Source organism: Vanessa cardui, chromosome 7, assembly GCF_905220365.1.
Source record: "Vanessa cardui chromosome 7, ilVanCard2.1, whole genome shotgun sequence".
NCBI classification, from domain to species: domain Eukaryota; kingdom Metazoa; phylum Arthropoda; class Insecta; order Lepidoptera; family Nymphalidae; genus Vanessa; species Vanessa cardui.
In genome coordinates this window covers 1,780,243-1,799,312 of record NC_061129.1, presented here as the reverse complement: position 1 = coordinate 1,799,312, position 19,070 = coordinate 1,780,243, and the positions used below count along the sequence as shown (strand labels likewise).

General features: G+C 32.5%; 1 protein-coding gene across 5 annotated transcripts in view; it reads left to right on the top strand.

Moving 5' to 3' along the window:
* LOC124531168 (SUN domain-containing ossification factor) overlaps nt 1–19,070 on the top strand; it is a 72,375-nt gene that overhangs the window by 48,804 nt on the left and 4,501 nt on the right. The window contains exons 1-2 of one of the 5 annotated variants that reach the window (XM_047105648.1): nt 1,709–1,923; nt 14,550–14,826. The exons of 1 other annotated variant lie outside the window; for it this stretch is intronic. In XM_047105648.1, coding sequence (XP_046961604.1) covers nt 14,735–14,826 — 92 coding nt within the window. In that variant the 5' untranslated portion in view covers nt 1,709–1,923; nt 14,550–14,734. Of the gene's footprint in view, nt 1–1,708; nt 1,964–14,377; nt 14,827–19,070 lie in introns of those variants that run through there. 3 more of the 5 variants (XM_047105647.1, XM_047105646.1, XM_047105645.1) reach the window with 3 other exon arrangements.

Below are 19,070 nucleotides of genomic sequence, written 5' to 3'. Positions count from 1 at the left end.
CTTCCAGGCAGGATATATTACACACATGAATAATTGTATGTAACTATCATAACTTTGTTTTTTAAATGTTGGAAAAGACTAGTAATACTGAGTTTCTTTCCGGTTCTTCTCATTAGAATCTAAATTCTGAAGCGGTTATAGTTTCAATTAATACAATTGTTAAATGACGATTCAATAGTGCTTGTAAAAGAATACTTGAATGAAGTATATTTTGATTTATTTTTTCAATAGTATAATCAGCATACGTTCATAAATAAAACATTCATTAAAAAAAATGACAAATAAATTACATATTCTTTAAAATTGAATTGGATCAAGCCAATAGTATACCAAACGTAAAAATAATTTTCTTAATAGGTTTTTATTTGTTCTATCGTAACAGACAAAAATTGTACCACCGAATAGATACCTTATTTTAAAGTTGGTTAAAAATCGAACTCCGCCAAGATGCCAGCCTGTTTATCTCTCATTGTGTCTGAGGTGCTCTGTCAATTAAACTATTCTACCGAATGGGCGCTTTGTGTGAGATCGCAGCTGTTAGTGTAAAGCGCGCGCCACACGCGGCTTTTCCTTAGGGGGACGACACACGCAATCAAAGAATATTAACTAGTTGTAAGATATTTTTGTTGGTTGGTAACATCTTAAAGTAACTTAATGAAACAGAGATAGTTTTGTTGTTATAATTAGTATGATTTTATTTAAATATTTAATACTTATATAATAAGATGTTGGTTAGGCATGTGATTCATTTGATGGTAAGTTTTGACTCCCGCCCATAGAAATTGGCGCTTTAAGTAATTGTAACCAATCCTTGCATCGCTAAGTCACTACCAACCCTGAGAGCTAAAATGTTATGTCCCTTGTGTCTGAAGTTACACTGGCTCACTCACGCTTCACACAGGCACACAAAAATACTTGCTGTTCGGCATTGTAATACATATATAATGAGTACTATCAAGTAGTTAGTTTTTCTTCCAGAGTCATCCTTCATACCCGGCTGTCAGTGTTTAAACATTTCAAAAACTCGTTTAAATCTATCATGTAAATGAATACATAAATTAATAATGGATCAAATGTTTATATAAGAATTAACCGTTCATCCAATGAATGTTGATCAAAGGTAATTTAAAAATTAAGAAATAAAGATGATGGTTTTACTTTCATTTCTCTAAGCAGTTTGTTGATAACTTTTATCTAAGAACACTTGTGTTGTGTCTCGGATTTCTCGCGGTAACCTGTTTGCACGTTAAAAAATACCTTGACCCTGCGTTACAAGTTCAACTGTAATTGTACCGGAGGAGAGTTCAATTTTAACTGTTCATAGACGTTCAGAAAATAATTTCGCTCTCAATCAGGGCTACCAACTTACTATTGTAACTGTCAATGACATAAAAAATAAAAAAACATTTTTCTTAAAACATTTTTTTTTTTTGATTATAAAATTCATATAATATTAAAGGTTTTGAAAATTCGTCAGTAACTTTTTAAGAGTATTCTTATTATACTATATTATATTTAAAAGTGCTCAACATTAACTCTATAAGTGGATATCAAAAGAAATATATGAATATTGCGTTTTTTGCTTCGTAATTTAAAAAAAAAAAAGTTGTCTGTGCGTCCCTGAGTGCATTCAAAAGTCAACTTAGCCATTTGTTATCAGAACGTTGCAGCCCTACGTTAGACGGTAATGCCGAGTTTGCAATACCAATAATTTAGTATGTCTCGTGAACGCGCACGCAGCGGACGTTTGTTACCATCGTCCGATATATATTCAACGCAGTCGAACTAAACGCGGATTAGTTATCAGTAAAACGTTTGAAATTTCTAAACTTGTGACAGTTTTAAACAAAGTGTGTGTTTCGAAACGTGATTTTGTTTCGTTGCGGGAATATTTTAGTTGCACTAGCTCGATCGGTAGCGATGGTAACTTATGACAAATATGGTATTCCCGTAACCATATTTGGTGTGTATTCTATTTATTAACTATAACGAAGTCATCTTTTTCATAAATTCAGTCTTCACAGATATCATTATTCTCTCTAATACTTTGTTTTTGCAAACCAATGAATCTTGTTCCCGATATAACATTATTCAAGGCTTTATTGATATCGCAACTATCCTCAGCATAAATCACCGGTGCGACCGTAATCCCTTGCAAATGTATTAGAGATATGAAAATCGAAATACAAATATATAATAGGCCTTGATATCGATACTCTAATTTTACCGGTTAAGCTCTATAAATACTTTATCACATTTTATAATCGATTTCACCGCGAGTGTCGAACTGTAAATCAATTATAGAATAATTTTAACTTTTAAAAATGAAAATGAACAATACATTTTAATGGTATCATAAGTCTTTTTACATTTGTATCGTTTGGTGATTTTTTTTGTTGCGTTTATTTTTGTAACAACAAAGCATTCGCGAACTGAATTGTTTAAATTCTAAAATGTCCGATGACCTTTAATCGTTATGTAAGTAATTAAATTCTGCCCTGTACGATTTGAATAATATTAGCATAACATTCGGACCGTCTAGAACAATTCGCATAAGGATTAAGATTAGCAGAAAAAGACGTCTAAAAAGTCAATAATTTTGAATTCGGTAAAAATAATATAAAAATAAGCTTAAATATTTTAGTATTTTTTATTTAATATATTCCAGAACATTCTGAAATTATAATTTAGCTGTCCATAATATAAACAACTCCCGCCGAGGTACCTTTAAGAAAAATGCAAAAAAAAAAACCTTTAAAAACAAATACTAGATTCTACTTAAATGTCAAAAGTTACGTTTTAAAAATATTCTCACTCCAAAGTTGCAACAGCATATTAAATAAAAATTCCACAAAACTCAAAGTAGAGTACACGATACAACACTTAGAGTCCAGCGTTCGAAAACAACAAAGTTTTTTTAAAACTATAGTGGTCTTTTTGGAAGTCTGCAGAATGTCAAGAAGTCATTTCTCATTATCACAAGCTGTGGACGCTACATCGCGATATAGGTCACTACCGCAGTGATGACTGAGATGGCGGATATTCTCAAAGTTTGTATCAAAGGTTTTATAATGGAATACATATTTATAATTTTAAAACATTCCATTATTCTTTACAAAAAAAAAATTAAAATCACATATTAAATTATTGATTTAATAATTTGCCCGACTTAACTTTTTAGTAAATAAAAAGATCAATATCACGAAAGAGATCTTATATAATAGATCTCGATGCAATAGGCCTTGACCTCGGAGCAATGTGGCAAAAAAAAAACACGTTCCATCATATTGCATCCACTCGTAACAGGGTTAGTTCATATTTCGAATCGCAATTTCGATTTTAACGTTCGTTTTAATATGTATGTATGTTAGGGATGGTGTTTTTTTTTTAGTAATTTAACGAGACTAGACTTAGGACGTTATTGTAATTTTATATATTTTAGTTTATGCGGCTGTACTTTTATACATTACACTATAAACGTCACATTCATTTATTTAATGATAACAATTTAATCCGAAACTTACGAATTAAAATTAAAACGTAGTAAAACTGTTACGATTTAAATTAAATTATAAAACTATTGTCTAGCTAAATATTTCTTAATTGTTATTTACAATAATCTTTGTATTTTTTATAAGCACGCAATCAAAATACATAATATTTACAAGGGGATACAAAAACAGTAATTAGTTTCTCGCCTTTCATATTACAAAATAAAAATAAAGCAATAGTTCCTAAATGGAAATAAGAAAAATATTAATTAATTAATGTATTCTCATTATTCGACTAAGTATGTAGGTACGTTCTGATTAAATAATGAGTTTCATTATAAGTAATTATTATTTAATTGAAATTGTTTTTTTAATTTTTTTTTTTTAAAGGAACTGATATTATTAAATGGAAATAATTTTAGAACATTAATATTGCGAGCAAGGATGTAGGCGAATGCTAGTCAACAGAATAGTCAGGTATAAGTCATGTTACTGATAGCAGCCCTGATTTTCCTCTGTCTGTCTGTCTGTCTGTATTTAATGACTAATTTGTTAGTCATCGTATATAATTAATTTATTTTAATCCTACGTAATCTTTTCCTGTATGAATATGAGTTATATATTCTAAAATTAGACATGGTAAAGACAGCCACAGGATCTTGTGCCCAGGCTTGCCTACGCATGGCACAATAGGAATGGCTGGAGGAAGGTGGTGCGAATTGTTCAGGAGAGCCACACGCATGGTGGTCACGACCCTCAGTTATGAGGAAACGACTAGGAAGAAGGAAGAAGATTCTAAAATAAGGCGCTATTAATACTCTTCCGACAGTAGGTACCATCAAACCGCCAAAAAATATTTTTGGTATTGCCGTGCTACTGAAGTATCGTCTAAGATCTGAAGTTTGTTGGCGCATGAGGGGAATGGTTAATATTTTATAAAGCGCGGGTGGTGGTGACCACTTACCATCATGCCCATATGCCCGTCGTATACTATAAAAAAATGTAGTGCCACACATGATTAAGTGACCGAATAGAACTTCAGAAAGGGCATAGGATATCTAACACCATATTTAAAGGATGTGTTACAGAAACAAAATAACTTTAAATATATATAATATAGTATGCAAAGTTATATACTTCACTCTTCTTTCTTTTTCTTTCTTCTCTTCGTCTCTTTTGCCTGTTCATCTCAGTGTGTCTTTACTTCAAAATCGGTGGTAGATTTTTGTCTCATTAATCGATTAGCAAGTGTAATAATTTCTATATCGAAAAAAAAAATGACTTTGACTTTATCCATAAAATGAGAAATTAATAGATAGTATTTAGATAATATGCTATATCTAATAATTTCGCAGTTTATGAATTCCCAATACGGATTTAAGGATTGTGAAACGCGATAAATACTTGGATCAGGTTATCGCAATAATTATTAAATTATCGAAGGAATCAATTAAATTATGCAAACGAAACAGGACAGCATTCTAGATACTTCGAAGTAAACGATAATAATATTAAAATAAAAACCTATGTCGTTTATATTTTGATATATATTTCTTTGTAATATAGATGATAATAATGCGTGGAGTTAATACCTGTTGACTACCAAGCAGGATATATTAATTTAAATAATTGTATTAACTAACATGACTTTGTATTTTTTAAATGTTGAAAAAGAGTAACTACTGAGTTTCTTACCGGTTCTTCTCGGTAGAATCTACTTTCCGTACCGGTGTTAGTTTCACTTAATTGTAAAATGACGATTCAAGAGTGCTTGTAAAAGCCTACTTAAATAAAGTTTATTTAGAGTTTAGGGATCTTTTTTATGTTTTAAATGTGCCTAGGTGACATGGAGTAAACCCAATACATAGAACCTGTGAATCTTCCACCGTTCACGTCTGTGTTCCAATCCATATTAGAATATGTACTGATATATTTTAAGAAGTTATCAATATACGTATTTTTGTAATGCTATATGAATATGAAAATGTTTAGTAGGTACAAATACAGGAACTATACCTATCACACACACAAATTTAAACATATCTAATATAAATTTGTAACATAATAAACATTATATTGAGGTGTGAAGTTGTCTGTTTCGAGCTTGACACTTAATTGGCGGCTTAGCGAGCGACTTCACTGTCTAGTTTTAATGTCACCCTAGGGGCGCGACATAAATTTTCACCGCCATTTTTTCGTACCGTATCAAAAGAAAATTGCCAAAAAAATCCACAAGCATATATTTTGTAGTTTTTAAATCGATTGTGCTGAATAAATGTTGGTTTCTTCTGTTTTATATTTATACTAGCGATCCGCCCCGGCTTCGCACGTGTTTGTACAAAAATGTTTTCTTACGACATCATTTCAGACACCTCCAAAAATTAAAAGTTTTTCTCTACCATATTATACATATGGACCTTCCCCTTGAATCAATCTATATTTTTATCTAAGCATACATAGGGACAGACAGTCGTAAGTGACTTTACTGTGTACTATGTATTGATGATGAATAGCTCACAACATTATGTTCTAAAAATCAACTTAAAAGTGGAACGTCTATATCGAGATGTGACATTTGACAACGAGATCAAAGTTTGCTCGATGCATTACGATCTCACAGCTCTTATCTCAGATAGTAATTTTAGTACCGATAAAAAGTTGTAAAGAAATACATAGTAAGAATCACTCCTTAAGGAAAGGGCTTAGAGTTTAATCCGTCACTCTGCTCCATGGGTACAAGCGGATGTTGAGATGTTTTTTCAAGGTTTTTCTCCATTAAAAAGCAAGAGATGGACTTATAAATTAGCGATCCGCCCCGGCATCGCACGGATGCAATACTGATACTAAATATACTACAGAATTTGTTTATTGACGACATCACATTAGATACTTCTAAAACTATCAGTGTTTGTAAATTATACTGCTCATATATTTTATACAAAAACCTTCCTTTCGAAACACTCTATCTAATAAAAGAAACCGCATCAAAATCCGTTGCGTAGTTTTAAAGATTTAGGTATACATGGGGATACATGGACAGAGAATGCGACTTTGTTTTATTTGAAAATTAAACACATGAATGCTCAGTCTATAAACTTTGATATTCTTAACTAGATGTTTATTGTGCTCGCGGGATATATAGTAAATCCTTTCACCTTAATAAATAAATAGCGAAACAGACTTCACATTTCGCACACCTCGTTGGCACGCCGTAAAGTTGTCGGCATTAGCGCATCGCAAACGATAAACTCCATTGAAAACTCAAAAACATACAATAATGGCTTTGGTTTCAGTTGCTTTCGCTAATTTCAATTTACCGTAACCCGTCGGTGTTGTCATTTAAACAATTTTAACAAGAACATAAATTCCACGCCCATGTCAATATTTAGGTCGGCCGAGTGCCTCGAAGGCCTAGCTAGTCCATTTGGAGCCTAGGTATCTATTTATAGCTGCTTGAACGCGGCTGGTGCTATGCGAAATGCTTATTTACTTGAGATCTTTATAGCAAATTCCTTATTTGCAGCTTTGCGTGCTAGAGATATATATTTTAATGCTTAAAGTCCGGTTATCGTTGGTACGTTTGTTGACGAACTATCCGGACTTAGATATTTCAAACAAGCAGCGCCTGATACTAAAAATTTAATGATCTAGATGATTCCAAAGGATTAAAATTAAAAAGTCAATAAACTTATAAAATCTACTAAAACCAATACATATTGAATTGGTTTCTTTACTTAAGTACGAAATCAGATACAAGAATCGAAAACAGGTATAAGTTATTCAGGTCACTGACTTGGTGTTGCTTTTACAAATATTTGGATTTTAGTCGTTCGTATAACAAGATAAAAAAAAATAAACAAGTAAAATAATCGTTTAATTTCTATTGTTTAGAGTTAGACCTTCTAAACCAACGTCAGTCAATTGTACTGCGAATTATCGTACATCATCTAGGTCAATGTTCCATGCATGTTTCTTTTGCTCGACGTCTTCGAACTGGGGCATATAAACGAAGATTTACAGCATTGATTAGTTTAAAAACTGGCAAATTATTCTCAATCAATTGTATTAAAAAATAAAGACTGATTAAATTATGACTTCATTTCGAAACTATCGATATTATCCAATAAAGTTACATTAATCTATTCCCTATACATTTTATTTATGTTCTAGAAGTAGACATCACTATATGTCTTAAGTCAACTTTGATGAGCCCTTTGATCTTATAGCTCTATTCAAGTTTCAATAGACTCTATACCCATTTTAGGAAACTTACATGACTTAGACATTACATTACAATTTATTTAAAAATGAAATATAATAATCTTGCAAAATTTGTCGTTACTACAATTCCAAACTGGTAACTTAATCCTAGACAGAACTCATGGAAGAAATAATTCCTATCTGAAGTAAAAAAATATCAATCTTAATTTCAAGTTTTCAAATAGAGTAATTAGTAATAAATTGGCTACAACGTATTCCATAAACTAGTCAACAACTCAATTAAAACAAATTTAAACGCGCTAGTAATGAATTGAAAGTTATACCGAGACGTTTTTGGTTTTAGACAAAATGATCATAATAAAGTAAAAGGACTGAGATTAATAAGCATCGGGTTTCAAAGAAACCGCCACCCGCGGGCAACAGTTGCGACACTAGTGTAGCGAGACAATGGACAGTAAATATTAGATTATGCGCCTGTCTCCGCAATCCCGACTTCATTAAATCTCGCCCACGGCTGCCCTCTATCGGCCAAACCTGTAGGCGGCGTGGTTTCTAATTTGAAATGGCCAAACCTAACTTCGAATTTATCCATTTCTTCGATCAACTCCTGTCGCGTGATTTAAAATTTGAACGCTGTCATACACGACAACGACGAGATTTGCCCTTTCGGTGATATTAAACATGCCGGATTAAACTTCCATTTAATGCACAATATTATATTACATAATTTGTTACACTGTAATTTATATTCTTAATAATTGGCTACGCGTTCGATTGTTTCATATTTGTTTAGAAAGTATTGCATAATTATTATAATGTTAATATGATCAGATTATCTTTCTCAGAAATCAAATTACCGAAGCCTGACATGACACGTGTAATTATCTGTTTTTATCAATTTCTTTACGTTATCTGTCATTAAGTAGATTAAATTATTTGAGATAACATTCAACACGATAAGTTCTAAGATATTTTTTTTATTTGTTTTGATTTCGTCATTGGCATACGTCAGTATTAACAGACGAGATTACACCTGTAATAGTTCATCTTCGATCATAACTGTGTTAGTTATAAATATTTCATATTCATGAAGGAGTTCGTCTATTTTTAAACCATGAATAATGTTCCAATGATTGTGTTCATTCCGGTGTTACCGGTTGGTCCCGACAAGTAATATATTAGATGATTTGCTTTACAGTCGTCACAACAATTGAACTTGCTAATGAAGCTTACCAGACCGTAGGATTTAGACACCAGTTAAATCCGATACGTCTGAAGTGGACGCCAATCTAGATCTTATCTATATCGGATTAAATCATATGATCGTGTGTAGTTAAAAGTTCAACTCACGAGTAGTGTCACCGGTTGCAAGGCATACAACCCGCCTACTTCGTACATTGCTCTATCGGGGAAAGCTGTTTTGACTTTTGCAATCTTGTTCTCACAAGTGTATTGTGGAGTCAGCAAGGACATACACTGGGCCCTAAATTATTCGATATGTATGAAAGTGACTTATAATCTCTACCTACTCGCTGTAAATCAGAATTAAGATTCAAACATGGTATTGTCTGTTAGGTTTTATGTTAGTTAGAATATTTAATTACAACTCAAGGTCGAAGTCCGCTCACGTGAGTAGCTCCGGCGCTATTGTCATTCGGAAATAACCCGAAACTTTTGTTTGATTTATATCGAGCATAACATTGTCGGTATTAATTCGATAAGAAATTAATCTGTTTGTTTTATTATATCTTTTTTTTTTAGTTTTAATTTAGCACTGATTATTACTATGCATATCTATAGTCCGCTATTTAGATCGTAAGCAGTATTCACAGTTAATGTCAACAAACTCGCATATTCGAACCCGGGTCACGATTACACTCGCGGTCACTTCCTCTCGCCCCACTCGTGTAACCATGTAGTTAGGTCCTTACAATATAACTAATCTATAGATAACATAACATTAGAAAATTATGATTAAAATTATATCAGTTTAGTTCTTTCATAGTATTATAAAAACAAACTTAGGAATAGTCAGAAATGGCATTCGAAAATAGTTTCCATTTGATTTGATCATCAGTTTGATAATAAATCAATATGTCGCGTTATGGAAGGTCATTGACCCTAAATATTTAGTAAAATTGCAACAACGTACATAATTTTTCTATTAGTAACATTTATATTTCTATGTACGTAGACTTTGTGAATCAGTTAATTACATCCCATCAGTAGAACTAGTTATGACTCCGATCTTACATTTTCTTCTTCGTCATAACTCTCTTTCACTTGCAATTTAATATCGAACTTTAAATTGCAAGCATTTCTCATATATAAGGAGTAAATGTAATTAAAATCGACTTTGATCAATATTATTCAAGAATTCTCGCTTGTTATGGAAATGTATAGTACGACACAACTTAGATGTAGCATCGGCAAATTCCATAAAACCGATCACTGAAGATTTATACCAATAGAAAAAGCTCCCTATCGCGCCATTCGACGCTATTCTTCGCTATAGATTCTCGCATCAGTGGGTGTAAATCGACGTGTCAAATTGAATAATAGATTAGGTCATATGATATTACAAATTATTATGTTTGGGTAAAGATCATATTCACATAAGAAATAAATATTGTAAATTTAGGATAGCGTACTCAATTCGTATGTGATCGGTTTTACGAATTTTGCCGATGCTAGATCTAAGTTATTCCGTACTATACTCGTGTGTATATATAGATCTCTGTGGTTGGAATGTTGCAATATTGGGGATAGGATTCGAACCGCAAACTATTGCGTAATCGAGGTCCAATCAATACTCTATTGTAACATTAAATTGTTGGAAACAACGTCTCGAATGACAATATTTAGTGGTGTTCGAGCGGGAAATGAAATCTTTGATAATATTACAATATTACCGTCTAGTCGAAGTTGCGCCCGTATCGAATTTGTTAATTTTCGCAGGAGCGTACATTAATGGTTTGTTGAACTATTGTGTCTGGATACATTCCGAACTAAACAGCGTCACTGAAATGCTAAATATGTATATACGTATACAACCTCTATGCTATACATATACAACAATTAAAATATCTTATCTCAGATTTAAAAAAAAAACCTTTTCTTTTTCTAGAAAAGGAAGGAAAACGAAGGACTTTTTCCAATTTAATAATTTAATCAGGATTAATTTGAATACTTGATGTAGGTATACTAAAAATTATTCAAAACACGATTTACAGTGCACATTATTTACTTTTATATTTATAGTAGTTTTCGTCCGCGGATTTGGTTGCGTTTTAGTGGTCGGTTGTCAGTTATTATTCACAAAATATCTTTATAAATTATAACCTATTTTAATAGGTATAGGTATAACTTATTGTAAAGTTTCTTTGGATTCCAAAAAAAAATACATACAAAATTTCGCATTTATGATATTAGGTTATTCTTACCTATATTCAAATGATAAGAAATAAATAATATTTAAAGTCGTAGCAACGTACATATGAAAATAAATCAATTTAACAATTTGATTTTCGCTTACCACACTGATATATAACTTTCAAACGCTAAAAAAACATATAGGTACGATAAATACATTACTATTGTTAATATACTTCAAAGAACTTATTCCATTCAATAAGCCAAATGCCTTATAGACCTCTATAAGTGAGACAGGGGTCTTCTTTGACTCTGTAAGCTAGAAACTCGGGTTAGTGAGAAAGATAAAAGAAAAAGAGATCGCGAGCCCTTCAGCTCTTATTTTTCTAGGTTTGTCTGTAGTCGGTACTTTTTCTACTTAAAAACTAAACGATCAACACAAGACTACAAGAAGTTGAACTGAATAAACTAAAGATCAGCCTGGGAACAATTCTCATAACCATATATGTAGGAAACAAACGATAATTGATAGACGCAGACAGTTTACATTTTCTCGTATGGTCTGTTTACCGGCATGCAATAACGAATATAATGTAATTCTTGTTCTTCAAATTAAAAGTAAAAAAAATTATAATTTACAAAAAGAATCTTTCTGAATTTCTTTTTCAAATATATAATATAATAGCAGTCCTTAGTCGTCACACGCACACAAAGATATCTCCTAAGTACGAGTGTCACTCATACCAATGCAAACCGATAATTTGGCTAAGAGGGGCGCGCCGTCGCGTCGTTAGCGAATATATACGTATTTTTCTGACGTCCCATTGATAATACAACGAGCTATCGACCCGGCACAAGTTTAATAGTCTCTTTATTGAAAGTTAAATGATGTTACGTTTCATTCTCTCTAATTACGCAAATAGAGATATAAATGGTAATAACTTTGAACTATTAATAACGATTATGACTATTATATTATAAGTGTTATTATCGAACTAATACTTACTGTTGGAGTATATTTCTAATCTTCATTGTAATGATTAAGAGTTCAAGTATTATTCAGCCACTTTAGATATGTTTTATTATTGTGTGGTATATAATACGACACAATTGAAATGTATACACTGACAAATAAAAAAAAATAATCGTCAATTTAGCGAAAGAATTTCGATATATGACTTTACAAGTTATTACGTTTGCGTAATGATCATTTTTGCATGACAAATAAATAAAGATTGATGATTATTTTGAAGTCTTTGAGAATTCGGATGTGATCGGTTTTACGAATTTTGCCGATGCGACATCTAAGCTGTGTCGTACTATAAGAATATATTATTCTCGAAATTGATTTCTTTTGCTAAATATAATATTATTCGTTCGATAGAATTTAATGTGAATTCATTATTTTGAATTTCACGCATTAAATATACATAAATAGGAAGTGTGACACGTTAAAGAACGAAAATATTAAAACGATTCTGCGATTTCGAAATACTTAATGTGATTTTGTCCACTTGTGTGTAAAATGTCAGACATTTGGATGTTATAAACATTATTTCAATTTCATTAATTTGTGTCAGGAAAATTAAGGTATTTCATTTACTAGGTGGTTATGGTATTAGTATAGGTATCATTCCTGGGCTTCGTGCGAGTCGAGCAATAATACTTAGCATTGTGTTCCTATTTGAAGGGCGAGTGAGCCAGTGTTACTCTGAACAGAAGACATAACAACTCAGATACCAAGATTGGCGGTGTATTGATTATGCAAGGCATTCTTATGGCGACAATATTTATAGACAGTCCGACCAATGAAGGCTATGGCAATACTAATTATGTTATAGGTTAAGTTGCCTTAAAACAATATCCTATCGTCACAAGCACCTTAAGTCGTACGACGAATGACTCAAAATGATAATTAGTGCAAATAATTAGATATGTTGGCCTCCGGTATCAAATGAGTCCTCGGAATAATAAACCCCGAGGCTGATACTTCATGTTAATTTCTCAAATATCCAAATTCTTATAGTCATTTTCCTAATTAATCGTAGGTTATATTTGTAATACAATACAACGTTTATGCTGCTATTCTTATGATAATGAGACCCAAAATGACATAGTGCCCAAAACACGTGAATCTTTAACGAAGGAAAAATATATTCAAATCTGTAACATACTTGGGGATTTTTAGTATTTATTCTTATTAATCTTTACTGCTTCTCCGTTTTATGTATTATAATCTTTTTCAATCATTGGAACATTCGACGTAAGAATATTTTTAAATCGGTCAAGTATTTCTTGGACATAAATTTTAAACATTTTCCAAGGACCGATAATCGATTACACTTTTGTTTGAAATACATTTAAATTTATTTTAATTGCAACTGGTTTTATGTAATGTGTATTAAGCAACAGCGTCGTATGCTAATGCCCTGGCTACAGCTTATCTCATCATCTCGGACGTAGCTATTGACCCATTGCTGTATCGAGATCGACCAATTAGTTTCTGTCGAGTGATATATTTTAGTCGAACAGTTTCAGTGGTTTCTTGTTCGATATAAATTTATCTTTATTTATTTTTTAAATTGGCAACATTACTGAATTTCCGCATCGGGTAATTTCAGGTAATCTATAAACTGTTGTTACGAATACACATACAAACAACAACAGCATGTAAATTTCCCACTGTTGGTCTACTAGGCCTCTTGTTTGAGGAGAAGGTTTGGAACATATTCCACCACGCAGTTCCAATGCGGGTTGGAACTCGTACTAATGTTTCTTGCAATTATTTGAAAAGAGCGCGAATCGAAATTGCTACCGTTAATCAGCCAGTTAGTTGCCAGTCGTCATGAATAAAGACTACTTTTACACCGTTATCAATATTATAAATAACGTCAAGTAACGTAACTCGTTTTTTTTTTAATAATTACTATGAATTATACATCAATAATAATGACACATCTAACGTCCAACGTATGCAATCAATTTAACGTTACATATCCGTCACTCGTAACTGGGTTGTTGAAGCAATGTAACATCGCTTACAAGTTTCTACTATAGTAGATACATAAAAACGGACGTAACGTTAAATATAGTAGTTACAGGCCGCTTGTCGTGACGGGATGCACCGCATTCCGAGCAGTTTCGTTATCGTCCTTGATAATGCAGCTAAATAAACTATTTTTTTGTTTGTCATTCCAAATAACTCGCAGTTCGTCAGCGGCTTTGTTGTTGCATAAACACAAACGTTTCGCATCCAAACAAATATCACTAACGCAATCACCTCCTATCAACAGTCTATCAATGCCTAACGCACATCAAGATGTGACACGAGAGAGATACAAAGCGTGGTTCCGTATAACGTCGTTATTCTGGGATACTTACTAAGACAATGTAAGAATAGACAATAAAATAAAATGACGTTTCGAAACTGACGCAACGATTTCCCGCCAACGCTACCGCGTACAGAAACAGAAAGTGCAGTGTAATTTTGAAAGCGAATTTTAAAATTCGAACGTTGAATATTTATTTTTAAAAAAAGATCGTTAAAAATAAAGTCGAGGTTCGTGAGTGTTTTGGAGGGTGTGAAGGGAGTTTCGCGTGGCGTCGTGATAGGTGCGCACTCTCGCCAATGCGGCGGCGGCGTGGGCGCGATGTCGCCGCCGCGGGCGCTGCTGGCGGGTCTACTGCTCTGTCAACTGCTGTCGTACGGTGGCCACCAAGGACTCACCAAGATATTCTACACGTAAGCACCATCACCAATATACATATACCTACAATGCTATAGCTATACCTATAGACATACTGAGTGTATCTATTGTGTTAGTAAACATGATATTTTCATTCCTCGAAGTTACTATTTGTAATTCCTATAATATGATTGAAACCGTGTAAGAAATGTTATGATAGTATCGTAACTGTAGGTACGAATTTTTTTTTTTTTATACCGTGTCTCTTGAAAATGTATTAATTGGAAGGCTTTTTCGAAAATATTCATTCAATTGAATATCATTCGTCTGGCCTGATAAATAAATTGTAAAGGTAATATTTCTAATGTTGGCGCCATCTTGAAAACAAATTCGTCCATTGCCATCGAGTGAAGCCAAAACGCAATTCAATAATACAATCTTGACATTGATAAAACATGTTGTGACAGTTCCAAAACAAGCAAACGGTACCATCGACCTTCATTTATACAATCATCGACGTTTTGCCGGCGACATCTGTTTTCAATTATAATCTTTAAAATCATTGGAATCATCTAGTATTGGTCGTATGGGCGAGATTCGGAAAATTACGAAATTCTTGTTTTGATTTTTTTATTGATGACTCTTCAAAGCTCGTTGAAAGCCAACCAAAATTAAAATTAAAACTTAAATCAGATAAGAAAAAAGGTTTGTCTTTTCCTGTGTATGTAAAAATTATACATAAATTCTTCTATTAGATAAACACACAGACAGATTAGGTTGAGATTGGTTACAGGTTTAATCTTTTTATTAGGTACTAGTTTGAGCAGGCTTATAAAAGAACGTTTTTGTTTTAATATCTATATTATTATACTTACAATTAATTAAATGTTACGATCAAAAATCTTGAATTGAGGGAAATAATTTGTAATCGTAGAACCGTGTAAAATCTGCTCAGTGAACTAAATAATTATTAAAGTTATGAACATCAATTTCATTTAGCTTCGGTCTTTGTAGTTCCTATCTTAAGACATTTGCCAGTGTCTCCGGAAAATACCATCTCTTGATCAGCTTTCTGTGTTTACCATGCGTTGATAACCACTGTGTTGTAAATTGAATCCAGCTGCTTGCACTTTTTCATATAATAGGGAAGGTTAGGAGCATATTCCACCACGCTGCTCCAATGCGGTTTGATGGATTCACATGTGGCAGAATTTTGTTGAAAATAGACACATACAGGTTTTGTCACGATGTTATGTCTATTATCATGAAACAGCAATTTTTGGATTTCTATTAAAAAAAATGTGTTGAAATGTGCTCAGTGTGTGCTATGATCTGCCGCTTGAAAAAAATATATTCAATAAATACAATTTTTATGAGGAGGTCCTTTTTTAATTCCGGTTGGCTCAGAAACTTTACTTTATCGAACTTATTATAACTGTGCCGTAATGTACTCGACATGTGCTGCCATATGCATGTAGCGAATATAGGATACATCCGAGCGAGCTAAAATCATTGAATTTGGCAAAGAGCAATATCTTGTAGAACAAGTATAGAAAAAAAAACGAAAACCATTAATAATGTTGTTCAATATATAAGTTTAAGTTCAAGGCCGTTCGTAATTACCTATCACTCTCGATATGTTCGTCTTAAAGAGCATTTTCGATATAGCGAGCGTTTTCAGATAAAGAACACCGTGCAACAAGGCGATATATTTTGTTGTTTCGGAGCCGGTTTTTAGAAAATGCGCTGTTAACATTTAAGATAATTACTTACAGAGTCTATTTATATGTTAAGTAAAAGTTTACATGCACATAAAATACTAGCAACATTTTAAGCCTAAAATACCATGTCTATTTTTTAATTATTTCGTACGTAATCAGGGTTATCCATTTAACGGTAAAATCCGTCTAAGATCAATCTATTGTATTGTTGCGTTCTGGTTGAAAAGTGACTGAATCATTACTATCGAAAGTATAAAGGGTATTTTGAAACCAAGATTGGTGGCGTATAGCACGTATTGGTAAAAATGGTTATATTTCTTACATTGTTAATTTGAGTATTGGTCACACACATTGGCCGCTGTATGGCCAATATGCACGACTTGTCAATGTCAAATGAAATAAGCGATTTAAACATGTACATACACTAGTGCCGAATATAATTATTACAGCCTAACTCGAATACCAATAAATAAAGTAATGGAATATAAGTTATATATATATACATATAACTCCAGTCACAAAGGCGCGCCCCTCCATATTAAATTCCTATTGACGTGTGTGAGTTAGAGACGCACGTGCGAACGAGATGTCTTAGTGTGCGTGTGATGCCTAAGGTTAAAGACAGCAAGAAATACAAATCCCATTATATGATTTTTTTTTTCTAACATTTAGTGTTAAATTTGGGTGTAATTTAAACTTTGTTGAGTAAATAGGTCCGAACTTAACTTTCGAAAACTTATATGTATACGGAACCTACGGTTTAATTAAAGGTTCACATTAATTAAATAAAGAATTGTATTTACTTACTGACTGTGACAAAATATGTCATCGGTTCGGAAAGAAACACCCTTGACTTTTTTATTTTTTTTTATTTAGAGAAGTATTTTATAATGTCAGTGGTTAGAATTTATAATTCTATTAAAAAGGTCAATTTGTATGCCAGTCTTATGAAAAAGGATTATTGAGATGAAAAAGTAGAACAAACTCTTTATAAATTTAAATCATATTTCTCGTTATAAAGAATAAATTTTCGTGTTTTTGTGATTGACTGAATTACAAAACACGAAAATGCGAAATAAATAATAATAGTAATTAACAACAACTTATGATGATGAATTAGCTAGAAGTATGAAATGTTAAAATATTATTTTATTAAGTCAATAAAGGTTTTACATTATTCAATTATTTAAAAAGAACTATCATAAATAACAACTCTACTTGATACATATAAATTAAAAAGTAACAGCTTCTAAATGTCCTATTGCTGGGCTAAGGTCTCCCCTCCTTCCTCAACTTTCAAAAACGTAATGTAAACAATAAATATTTATTAATTTTTACTATACCTATATATAATTTTACTAAATGGCCCCCTGAGTTTTTATGTTATTATTAATTAGCTGAAGGTGCTGCTTCACATGCACAAATTAAAAATGTGTATATAAAGCATCACACGCACCCCCTTGAGGAGTGAATTAAAAATATTACGTGTAAGATACTCGAAACTATCTCCAACCCAAATTTCATTTTATTCAGCTCGGCAATTAAGCGGCAGTGGAAGAGGTAACAGACAGTTTGCATTTTTATATTTGGTATAGAATTACATTTTTTTGTACAAATATTGTCTACTACTTGTGAAATTCAATAACTTGTAACTAAAGTCGTAGTGTACAAGGAATGTTTTCGTTTATTCGTAAAGCAGTTATGTCACCGAGAATTGGTTTTATGGCAGCGAATGCGGGCGATCTTCGTAACGCCGCCACCCGAGTACCATCTCAATTGTAGCACTGATTGTCTCAATTGAACTCGCTCGGATTTTAGTCATTTCAACACTCAAATGTTATACAATTTGTGTACAGATGATCAAAGTGCGTGGAATTTGTGTACATTTTGTTTTTAATCAACAACAACGGCCTGTATATTTCCCACTGCTGAACTAAGACCTCTACCCTTGGAACATATTCCACAACGCTGGTCCAATGCGGTTTGGTGGAATACACGTGTGGATTTTCATTGAGTGTAATTTATAAATAACTATCTCGTCAATCTAGTGTCTAGGTTATAATCTCGTGGTTCTGGATTTGAATCCGGATCAGGCTGATGAAACAAAAATTTATTATTTAATCACTGTAGCTTCAACTTCTTGAAATGTCTAAAAGTTGCGTTACCTGAGTTGGAAAAACATTAAGCCCATGTACGTGTAAGGTTGCCTTCCCATCGGTAACCCCCTCAAATTTACACTTAAACTATCTATCCAATACTCTTCATAAATAGTGATTACATAAAATTATTGAGTAGATATATCACCAGCAGTTAATTTTGCTCTTATCAGAATTGACACCGTCATTAAAAACGTGTCAGGAGAACGTCATCAATTAATCGCTTAAAACATAACAAAAACAATATACTATATACTAATATCTTTAGATAAGTAAACCGCATTCCAAAGAGTTGATAGTCTCTTGTTTTTTAAATGATAGTTTGGATACAGATACTTCTAGAATATGTTTCTATTTCATTAATGTTAATTACTTATCAAAAATGATTTACAAAATAATGTTTCTATGTAATTTTTGATTTGG